The sequence below is a fragment of the Microcaecilia unicolor genome, chromosome 2, assembly GCF_901765095.1.
Source record: "Microcaecilia unicolor chromosome 2, aMicUni1.1, whole genome shotgun sequence".
Classification (NCBI taxonomy): Eukaryota; Metazoa; Chordata; class Amphibia; order Gymnophiona; family Siphonopidae; genus Microcaecilia; species Microcaecilia unicolor.
In genome coordinates, this window is record NC_044032.1 from 643885672 (window position 1) to 643897830 (window position 12159).

At 42.0% G+C, this 12159-nt stretch overlaps 1 protein-coding gene across 1 annotated transcript in view; it reads left to right on the forward strand.

Annotated features, from left to right (window-relative positions):
- Positions 1-11705, forward strand: part of PGRMC2 (progesterone receptor membrane component 2) — a 72443-nt gene extending 60738 nt beyond the window's left edge. The window contains exon 3 of the mRNA XM_030191740.1: positions 9330-11705. Within this exon, the coding sequence (XP_030047600.1) occupies positions 9330-9427 (98 nt within the window). The 3' untranslated portion in view covers positions 9428-11705. The remainder of the gene's footprint in view (positions 1-9329) is intronic.
- Positions 11706-12159: the final 454 nt, after the last annotated feature.

Here is a 12159-nt window from a genome sequence, read left to right on the forward strand (position 1 = left end):
GGAATCCGAGCACTGGGAACGCCGACTCAAGCTTCTGGTAGCTCCATAACGCCAACATCGGAGCACAGCGCAGAGGGCGTCACATTGAGCCCTCCTAGTTTGACTCCTCCACAACCAGGGCGAACTAGCGGAGCTGAAGGGGAGTCGTTTGAGGGAACATCCGAAGTTGGTGACTTCCCAACGACGGTGGGAGGCCCAGCTTCTGCTTCTACACCAGGTACTTTAACAACTGAAGGGGGTTATTTACCCCCAGCTATAATCCAGGGAGGAACAGCTACTGGATTAGGAAGAGGTATGTTAAAGCCAGAAAAAGTCACTTTGGACAATCTCTGGGAGGCCATACAGGGGCTGAACACCTCTCTCCAGCAAATGTTTAACTATACTCAGACGGAAATAAATCATCTAAAAGTTACTGAATCACAGATCTCCACTAGAGTTGAGAAGTTTACATCTAAAATTGAAAGTGTCGATTCTGAATTAAAAACTTTGCAAACTTCAATGGTCTCTGTAATTAAAGACAATAATTTTCAGGCACGTAAATTAGAATATATGGAGAATCAGCTTAGAAGATGTAACCTAAGATTTCTAAACTTTCCATCTTCTCCATTTATTACATCTGTTGAACTTTTGAAAAAATACTTTCTTGAGATACTGGATATTCCAATAAGTCACCCTTTAGTGACTAAAACAGTTTATCTTAGAAAATCAATGAAAGTATCTAATGTGGTTCCAGAATCTCCACAAAATGACCTGACTGATTTTCTTGAAAGATCTGAAATTTCAGATAGAGCTACATTGCTTGTTACTTTTGCACTGGAATCAGACAAAAACTTAATATTGCGTACTTATTTCCAGAAAATGAATGCTGTCTTTATGGGCGCTAAACTCCAGATTTTTCCTGATCTTTCTAAAGAATCACAAGCCAGGAGGAAGGAAATGATGGTTTTTAAACCAAAAATCCTTTCACTTGGGGGTACTTTTCTAGTTAAATTTCCTTGTAAGTGTATGATTACTATGCATGGTGTTAATTACCTTTTTACGTGCCCTAAAAGACTACAAGAATTTGTTTTGGCTCGAGAGATTGTAAAGGATACCCCTGTATTAGTATCTCCTAGTTAAATGTGCTGACTAGGCTGCTTGATTCTAACTTCCATCTGGTCGTTAATTTAAGTTGATTAAGTTTATTGCTTTGTATTATTTCCTCTCTTGGATCCTCTCCATTGTGGACTAATTATTTTGGTAGTTTCTTTATTTTTATATAAATAGAACAATTCTGTTGGATTGTATATATTTTGTGAATTCCATGCATTTTGATGTAATATCATCTTTATGTATTAAGTTGAAAATTATAAATAAAAAAATCTAACTGGATCATGAGTACATCCTTGTAATGATCCCTATACATAGTAACATAGTAGATGACGGCAGAAAAAGACCTGCACGGTCCATCCAGTCTGCCCAACAAGATAAACTCATATGTGTATACCTTACCTTGATTTGTACCTGCCTTTTTCAGGGCACAGACCGTACAAGTCTGCCCAGCAGTATTTCCCGCCTCCCAACCACCAGTCCCGCCTCCCATCTCCGGCTCTGGCACAGACCGTATAAGTCTGCCCTCCACTATCCTCGCCTCCCAACTACCAACCTTTCTTCCCCCACCTGCTCCGCCACCCAATTTTGGCTAAGCTTCTGAGGATCCATTCCTACGGCACAGGATTCCTTTATGCACATCCCACGCATGTTTGAATTCCGTTACCGTTTTCACCTCCACCACCTCCCGCAGGAGGGCATTCCAAGCATCCACTACCTTCTCCGTGAAAAAATACTTCCTGACATCTTTTTTGAGTCTGCCCCCCTTCAATCTCATTTCATGTCCTCTTGTTCTACCGCCTTCCCATCTCTGGAAAAGATTTTTTTTGCGGATTAATACCTTTCAAGTATTTGAACGTTTGTATCATATCACCCCTGTTCCTCCTTTCCTCCAGGGTATACATGTTCAGGTCAGCAAGTCTCTGCTCATACGTCTTGGAACGCAAATCCCATACCATTCTCGTAGCTTTTCTTTGCACCGCTTCCATTTTTTTAACATCCTTCGTGAGGTATGGCCTCCAAAACTGAACACAATACTCCAGGTGGGGCCTCACCAATGACTTGTACAGGGGCATCAACACTTCCTTTCTTCTGCTGATCACACCTCTCTCTATACAGCCTAGCAACCTTCTCGCTACGGCCACCGCCTTGTCACACTGTTTCGTCGCCTTCAGATCCTCGGATACTATCACCCCAAGATCCCTCTCCCCCTCAGTACCTATCAGACTCTCACCGCCTAACACATACGTCTCTCGTGGGTTTCTACTCCCTAAGTGCATCACTTTGCATTTCTTCGCATTGAATTTTAATTGCCAAACCTTAGACCATTCTTCTAGCTTCCTCAGATCCCTTTTCATGCTTTCCACTCCCTCCCGGGTGTCCACTCTGTTGCAAATCTTAGTATCATCCGCAAATAGGCAAACTTTACCTTCTAACCCTTCGGCAATGTCACTCACAAATATATTGAACAGAATCGGCCCCAGCACCGATCCCTGAGGCACTCCACTACTCACCTTTCCCTCCTCCAAGCGAACTCCATTTACCACCACCCTCTGTCGTCTGTCCGTCAACCAGTTCCTAATCCAGTTCACCACTTCGGGACCTATCTTCAGCCCATCTAGTTTATTTAAGAACCTCCTGTAGGGAACCGTGTCAAAAGCTTTGCTAAAATCTAAGTAGGTTACGTCTATAGCACGTCGATGATTCAATTCTCCAGTTACCCAATCAAAGAATTCAATGAGATTCGTTTGGCACGATTTCCCTCTGGTAAAACCATGTTGTCTCGGATCTTGCAACTTATTGGCTTCTAGGAAATTCACTATCCTTTCCTTCAGCATGGCTTCCATTACTTTTCCAATAACCGAAGTGAGGCTTACCGGCCTGTAGTTTCCAGCTTCTTCCCTATCACCACTTTTGTGAAGAGGGACCACCTCCGCCGTTCTCCAGTCCCTCGGAACCTCTCCCGTCTCCAAGGATTTATTAAACAAATCTTTAAGAGGACCCGTCAGAACCTCTCTGAGCTCCCTCAATATTCTGGGGTGGATCCTGTCCGGTCCCATGGCTTTGTCCACCTTTAGCTTTCCAAGCTGTTGATACACACTCTCTTCCATGAACGGTGCTATATCCATTCCATTCTCAGGTGTACTTTTGCCAGTCCCTCGCGGTCCTTCTCCAGGATTTTCTTCAGTGAAAACCGAACACAAGTATCTATTTAGCAAATTGGCTTTTTCTTCATCATTATCTACATAGCGGTTCGCTGTATCTTTTAGTCTCACAATTACCTTTTTAGTCCTTCTTCTTTCACTAATATATCTGAAGAAATTTTTGTCGCCCCTCCTTACATTTCTAGCCATTTGTTCTTCCGCTTGCGCCTTCGCCAGACGTACCTCTCTCTTGGCTTCTTTCAGTTTCATCCGGTATTCCTCCCCGTGTTCCTCTTGAGATTTTCTATATTTCTGGAATGCTAACTCTTTAGCCTTTATTTTCTCAGCCACTTGCTTGGAGAACCATATCAGTTTCCTTTTTCTCTTGCTTTTATTTACTCTCCTTACATAAAGGTCTATGGCCCTATTTAATACTTCTTTCAGCCTGGACCACTGCCCTTCCACTTCATGTACGTCCTCCCAGCCCATCGTCTCCTTCCTCAGGTATTCCCCCATTTTTACTAAAGTCAGCACGCTTGAAATCCAGGACTTTGAGTTTAGAGTGGCCGCCCTCCACTTCAGCCGTTATATCAAACCAAACCGTTTGATGGTCACTGCTTCCCAGGTGTGCACCCACTCGGACATTTGACACACTATCCCCATTTGTGAGCACCAGATTTAGCATCGCTCCCTCCCTCGTGGGTTCTGTCACCATCTGTTTGAGCAGAGCACTTTGGAAAGCATCCACGATCTCTCTACTTCTTTCCGATTTGGCAGACGGAACCTTGCAATCTACAACCGGCAGATTGAAATCTCCCATCAACAGAACCTCTTTTTTCTTTCCTATATTTCATGATATTTTTCTTTCCTATATTCATGATATTTCATGATCTGAGAAAACATCTTTACTTTTAATGTCTCTGTAATATGACCCTTATGGAATCCTTATTGACAGGGGTAGAAGACATTGGTTGCCTTCCAAAATTGAACAATGTGATGTGCCACTACCTTCTCAAAGTTTGACTATGAAAGAAAGACTTGTTCTGCCTTACGTAAATTATGTTTCTTCGAAAGTAGCCAGATCATAGAACATTTCCAGGATTCCGGAAATAATCTACTACTACTTATCATTTCTAAAGCGCTACTAGACATATGCAGCATTGTACACTTGAACATGAAGAGACAGTCCATGCTCGACAGAGCTTACAATCTAATTAGGACAAACAGGACAATCAAAAGATAAGGGACTATTAAAGTGAGGATGATAAAATAAGGGTTCTGAACAAGTGAATAAGTTAAAAGCAGCATCAAAAAGGTGGCTTTTAGCTTAGATTTGAAGACGGCCAGAGATGGAGCTTGATGTACCGGCCCAGGATGTCTATTCCAGGCATATGGTGCAGCAAGATAAAAGGAATGGAGTCTGGAGTTAGCAGTGGAGGAGAAGGGTGCAGATAAGAGAGATTTACCCAATGAACGGAGTTCCCAGGGAGCAATGTAGGGAGAGATGACTGGAGAGGTGCTGAGGAGCTGCAGAGTGAATGCACTTATAGGTCAATAAGAGGAGTTTGAACTGTATGCGGAAACGGATAGGAAGCCAGTGAAATGACTTGAGGAGAGGGCTAATATGAGCATAACGACACTGGCGGAATATTAGTCGTGCAGCAGAATATTGAACAGATTGAAGAGGAGAGAGATGGCTAAGTGGGAGCCCTGTGAGAAGCAGAGTGTGGATGAGGGTTCTGGTAGTGTGCTCAGAAAGGAAAGGGCGAATTTTGCATATATTACAGAGAGAGAAACAGGTTTTAGCAGTCTGCTGAATATGTGCAGAGAAGGAGAGGGAGGAGTCGAAGATGACCCCAAGGTTATGAGCTGATGAGACAGGAAGGATGAGAGTGTTATCCACAGAAATAGAGAATGGGGGAAGAGGAGAGATGTTTAGTTTCAGATGGCGCTGAGACATCCAGGCAGCAATGTCATACAGACAGGCTGATACTTTGGCCTGGATTCCTGCTGAGATTTCTGGTGTGGAGAGAGGTGGATCTGGGAGTCATCAGCATAAAGATGATACTGAAAACCCTGTTTCAGGCTAGAATTCAGAATGTCTTAAAAATCAGAGAATATTCCAACAGTCCTTTATCAATTTTGGAGGAATCACATCAGCCAGTGAATTTACATTGCATCCAAAATATGTTTCCCCAGGGAGCAAAGTGTTAGTGGAGAAAAGAGGAAAACAAACCCATTATTAATTTTCCTGCATTGCTGTTCTAAAATCAGAATGAGACAGAGGATCAAAATACTGAGAAATAAGATTGGATTGACAGTGAAAGTTAAGTGCCTTATTCAAAATACAAACTGATTTGGTAGAATTTTAACTGGGAAGGTTATAGAATGCTCATTCAGAGAGACTATCTATGATATAAAACAGTTGTTGAGAAATTTCCCTCGGAGCAGATAAGACTAGAAATATATATGCTCTTTGCTGATCTTAGCACGGTCCTGTACTGATTCAAAATACTCAGTTGCATAACTCTCAACAGTAATATTTTCCCTCTATGTGCACTCCACCCTTAACCAATCCAGGACACACCTGGGAAGATGGGAGTTCTGGTCTCCCCTTGGCATTGGGCTGCTCTTTCCTGTTCGTTTATATATGTTATTTAATGTTCTGGGGTCTTTAGAGGGTTTCCCAGGGTTCCACATGTATATAGGTTCCTTTAGTTAAATAGCTTTGGCATTAGCAAACTGAGAATATTCCTGGCTGCACCACCTGTTATACTGATGTCATTGAAAGTCTCTGCCTCTCTGCCTCCCTTCTGCAAATAGGGTGACATAACCCATCAGTCTGGACTGGTCTAGCAGGACTCAAGGAAAGAAAATTATCATTTAAGGGTAAATTTCTCCTATATTTTACACATTTTAAATTACCATAAAAAGCATTTAAAGAGGGTTGACCTGGTTATTCAATAGTATTGTTGGACACTGTCATGCGGAAGACCTGGTTGTAGTTTCTGGATTAGGTTTTCTGCTCCCCATGACAATCATATTTGGAAATGTTGTAGAGGAGGGAATCCCATTCATTGCAGAACAGTGATATCTAATAGGCAGATTGAATATTGTAGGAGAAATCCTGATGCTTGGCCTTCTTTTTATTGGGGCAAGGGGGGAGGTGTGTTGTCTTTCCTCCTCCCTTGCTTCCTATATCTTCATCTTCCCTCCTGCCGCTTGCTACCTGACAGCATTAGTTTTTCTGTCAAGTCTGGCAGGTGTCAAATTTAGGCACCTGAGCAACCTGATGTTTGGGTTTTTCCATCCCTTAGGAAGGAATCCTACCATTGTGAGAGTGCTTTTTGCACACTTGTAGGGATTGTTGGGGACTTAGCCTATGACTCAGAAAGATGAAGACAGGAGAGAATACCTAAATAAGCAAAGAGAAGCTGGAAAAGCTATCAGAAAAGTGAAGCGGCAAATGGAGGAAAAGATAGCCAATACGGTAAAATTGGGGGACAAGACCTTTTTTAGATATGTAAGTGACAAGAGGGATAGCATTATGAGGCTCAAAACTGAGGGAGAGAAATATGTGGAAGATAAGGATAAAGCTGACCTGCTTAACGATTATTTTAGCTCTGTGTTCACTAAGGAAAAAATGGGGTAGGGTTGCAGAAAGCAAAGGCTAAAGGGGATGCAGGTATGGTAGACCAAGACCCGTTTACGGAGGACTGTGTTCGTGAGGGGCTTGCCAAACTAAAAGTAGACAGAGCGATGGGGCCTGATGGGATACACCCGAGGGTGCTTAAGGAACTCTGAGAAGTTCTTTCGGCTCCGCTAACGGACCTCTTCAATGCTTCCTTAGAAACTGGAGTGGTCCCACTGGACTGAAGGGTGGATGTGGTTCCTTTGAACAAGAGTGGAAGTAAGGAGGAAGTAGGGAATTACAGACCTGTCAGTCTGACCTCGGTGGTGAGTAAGCTAATGGAAACGCTTCTAACGCTATAGAAATAAGTAGTAGTAAAGAAGAGGATTGTGACATTTCTTGAACTACATGGAATGCGGGACCCGAGGCACTAGTGGCAGGTCATGTCAGACGAATCTGACTTCTTCGACTTGGTGACCAAACAGTTGGATGTGGGAGGGGCGTTTGATGTGGTATACTTGGATTTGAGCAAAGCCTTTGACACAGTTCTGCACAGGCGACTGATAAATAAATTGAGTGCCCTCTGTGTGGGACCTAGAGTAACTGATTGGGTAAAAAATTGGTTGAATGGTAGGAGACAGAGGGTAGTGGTAAGTGGAGCTTGCTCTGAAGAAAAGGATGTCGTCAGTGGAGTACCGCAGGGATCAGTCCTAGGGCCGGCTCTTTTTAACGTCTTTGTGAATGATATTGCGGAAGGGCTGTCTGGTAAGGTTTATCTCTTTAAGTATGATACTAAACTCTGCAACAGGGTCAACACCCTGGAAGGGTGTGAATGATATGAGGAAGGACCTAGTGAAGCTAGAGGAATGGACCGATATTTGGCAACTAAGGTTTAATCCCAAAAAATGCAGGGTCATGCACTTGGGTCGCAAAAATCTGAGGGAACGGTACAGAATAGGGGGTGTGCGAAGGAAGAGTGGGACTTGGGGGTGATTATGTCGGACGACCTTAAAGCTTTCAAACAGGTAGAAAACTACGGCCAAAGCCGGAAGGATGCTTGGGTGCATAAAGAGAAGCATGACCAGCAGGAAAAAGGAGGTGATAGTGCCGTTGTATAAGTCTCTGGTGAGGCCTCATTTGGAGTACTGCGTGCAGTTCTGGAAACTGCACCTATGGAAAGATATAAACAGGATGGAGTCGGTCCAGAGGGCGGCTACGAAATTAGTAAGCGGTCTTGAATGCAAAAATTATAGGGACAGGCTTATGAACCTCAACATGTATACGCTGGAAGAGAGGAGGGAGAGAGGAGACGTGATAGAGACGTTTAAATATCTCAAGGGCATTTATGTACAGGAAGAAAGCATTTTTCAAATGAAGGAGAGCTCTGGAATGAGGGGGCATATGACAAAGTTAAGAGGGAACAGGCTTAGGAGTAACCTAAGGAAGTATTATTTCACAGAAAGGGTGGTGGAGGCGTGGAATGGCCTCCCGGTGGAGGTGGTGGAGTCGAGGACTGTTCCAGAATTTAAAAAGTCATGGGATAAGCATGTGGGATCGCTTAGGAACACGGAAGAATTAGGGGTTACAGAGGATGGGCAGACTGGATGGGTCATATGGAACTTATCTGCCTTCATGTTTCTCTGTTTCTATGAAGGATTACAAACTAAGTAATTCAGCATAAAAACGAACACGTCAGTAATCACAGTCTTTAGAAAGTGCTGTCATAAAAACATAAGTATTGCCATACTGGGACAGACTGAAGGTCCATCAAACCCAGTATCCTGTTTCCAACAGTGGCCAATCCAGGTCACAAGTACCTAACAAGATCCCAAAACAGTAAAACTGATTTTATGCTGCTTATCCTAAAACTTGATAAAGAATTGTTTTGTTTGTTTGTTTTTTTTTGTGGGGGGGGGGGGGGGGGGGGGGAGAAGCAGTGGATTTTCCCAAGTCTATCTTAACACACCATTTATGCTAAGGTGGATTTCTTGAGAATCTTGAACACTGTAGTGGAGAATCTTGGTTGAAAAGTAGTAATATTTTCTCACAATATAGTCAATTAAAATTATATTCTTGACTACCAGAATAAAATGTTAAGGAGGGAGTTTTGTAAAAAAAAAAAAAAAAAAAAGAATAGAAATAAAATAGGTTAGCCAACTTCTTAACTCAGTTGTAAGTGTTTTATTTTCTTTTTTTGGAGAGGAGGGTGGAGGAAGGGGAGGAGTGAACTTAGTTTTGAATGAAGTATGAATTCCATCGTGCCACACTCCCATTTGAACTGGTTCCAGTTGAACTGAACATAGAAAGGAGGAAACTGCCAGGCAGACCACCTCCTCCAAAAAGAAATGAGTGTGGAATGTAGTTAATGAGATCATTAAGCAAATACAAACTGTTGATTTTAAGGTTTACAAACCAGTGGGTTAAAAACATCCTATTTAAAAATAAACATTTTTTTTTTCTTTTAGAGAAATACGATTATGTAGGCCGACTGCTAAAACCAGGAGAAGAGCCATCAGAATATACAGACGAGGAAGATACCAAGGATCATACAAAACAGGATTGAACTTTGTACACAACCAAAGTCAGGGGCCTTCAGAACTGCAACCTTTTACTCCTTCCTAGAATAACTTGCGTGTCTGGGAATAATTCATCTGCTGCAACTGTTCAACACGTTTTGTACAAGGAAATGAGAAATTTCTTTCCACAATGAAGATTTTAATACTTGGCATTATATGATTTATGTTGCCAAACATTTTCCTTTCCTTGCAGTTATGTCAAGTTAGGTTTCATTAATAAAAGGTCCAGAGGTAAAATCCAGGGGAAAAAAGAAAATACATATTCAAATGTTCACTTTTACCAGTAAATTGAGGCTAACAAAAAGTTCTTGATATCAATGAGCTGCTTTCCTATGAGAGAGTTTAGGAGCTTTGCCTCAAATGCTGTGTGTTTTTTTTTCCCTGTGTTCCTTTTTTTGAGCATTAATGATGTGTGATTTTTTTTTCCACATACATTTGTCCAAGTAGTCTGCATTGCACTACCGAAACAGGTGTTAAATGTGAAATTCCAAATGTATGTATGTGGGCTCTGCTGGCACTGGCAGATAATTCCTTCAGCTCTCCTAAGAGAAATCACTGCAGATCAGGAGGAGGGATACAAGACTGCTTACTCAAAGGAACTTGATTAAAAATAAAACGAAAGAAAAGAAATTCTTCTTTGCTGGTCACCTTCCAAAGCCAGTCTTTACCCCTCCCTCCCTTCCCCTAAATCAAATCAGTAATAATCGTGCCTTATTTCTCTTGCAAAGACTTGAATCGTTTTAAGGGAAAGCCCCATATGTATTAGTTCAGTCACTATGAGCAGCATTTGAGACTGATGGTGGTATGTTCTGTGTTGACTGAAAGATCTTGATGTCATTCTGTATATAGAATGTAAAAGGAATACTCAGTGTTACTGCCATATATGTTAATATACATGAAAATGATTAGCATTGTAATGGCCAAATGCATTCCCTCCCTACTTCATTGTTTCTTTCTAAATAAAAAAAAAAATCCTTCCCCAAGGAGCAACTTACTATTCAGGAGTACAGCCTTCGACTCTGTGAAGTCGTATGTTTGGATGTATGTATGTCTGTGTGTAGGCATGAGAGAGACCCAGAAGGATATTGTAAATATGAGTACCATTTTAATAAAGCATGTACAATAAACCAAAGTGCACTGGAGTCAGAATTTATATAGATGCTGTTATCTGCTGCTAGGATGTGATGATTAGGATTCGTAACTCTACAGGCTACAAAATGGTTATCTTGTGCACATATCTTTTGTATATTGTGTATAGATATACCAACAACGCCTCTCATAAGTCAGTACTGGGCTGTACGGCAGTGTCATATCAGTAGTTTGGCACCTTCGTTGGTCTTGGTGAGAGAGAGAATGGTTGTGTCGTGCTGTTTTCAGGTTTTGTTCAGCACCAGGTCTGTTCTTAAACTTTGCACTAGCAAATTCACTACTGGGCATAACTATAGGGATGAAGCAGTTGTGATCTGTAGTGGAAGTTCAACATGGTGGCATCAAGAGATTGGATTTTAGTATCATTGTGATTTGCATTTTTGTCATCTTTTTGGTTAAGTGCACACGGTAAGGCTGTGGACTTTGTTTAAAAGTGTGAGAAGCAAGTCTTAATCTGTTAAAAAGGGAATATCCAGAAAATTGGATCAAGGCAAATTGATGCCACTTAAATAGGAATTGGAAAGTTGTAATTTTACAGCTGGATTGTCTGAACAAAACAATTATGAAAATGACTTATTTCTTTACTCTTCTGAAAGAACCAGCAAATCTAATGAGCAGTGCAGGACCAGTTCTCCAAGTTATCACAAGTTTGATATTTTCTTCTAGGTGGAGGTTCAGGTATATCAGATTCCGAAATGGAATGTAATTAGACTTTTCTGATAATGGGAAATAAATATATTTTTCTTACAAAACATGTTGAGCGTAGCAATCTAAAGTATTCATTTATCACCCTTTGTATGCAAGGACCCATGAGACAGTGGCTACGAATACAGGAACAAGAGCTAAAGTCTAGGTCCAGTATCTGTGTTCTCCTCTATAAGCTTATTTGATTTCAACCAGTTACATAGCACATCCTGATATTGCCATATTGAACCGCTTAGACTGTTAGATTATGTAGTATACAAATTTGTAAATGTTAGCAAAAGAAATGGTAAGTGATGTTTGTGACTTGTATAAGTGTAACATCTTTCCTATCTGAATTAATGGAGTTCTTTGTAATAACTGGTTAAAATATTTTTTTATAGGGCTGTTTCGATTAAAATTTTTAAATTGTGATTACTTTGTGATTGATTGGGGTATGGCCAGCTGTTCGGGGGGGGGGATGGGTAGACTTGGGGCAAGCATTTCCTCCCCCCCCCCCCCCATACACACATATTAGATATACCTTTGCTGGTGGGGATGCCAGAGTGCCCCCCTTCCTCGTGCTGCCTCAGGAGTGAGGAAGTCAGCGGGATGCTTCCAGCCACTGATGCCGGCACTCCCCGAGCATGAACTGAGCATGTTTGGGGAGTGCAAGCATTGGCTGGAGGCACTCTGCTGACTTTGTCGCTGCTGAGGCAGTACTAGGGGAAGGGAGTGTGACTCAGAGGATTTCTTGGCTAGTGGGGCTTCAGCTACCCCAACAGGTACTGTAGCTTGGGGGGGGGGGGGGGGCCTCCACCCATTCTCGCTCTCCCCTCCCCATTTACCTTATTTTGCAGTAAATGTTCACCCTGCAGTGGCAGTATAG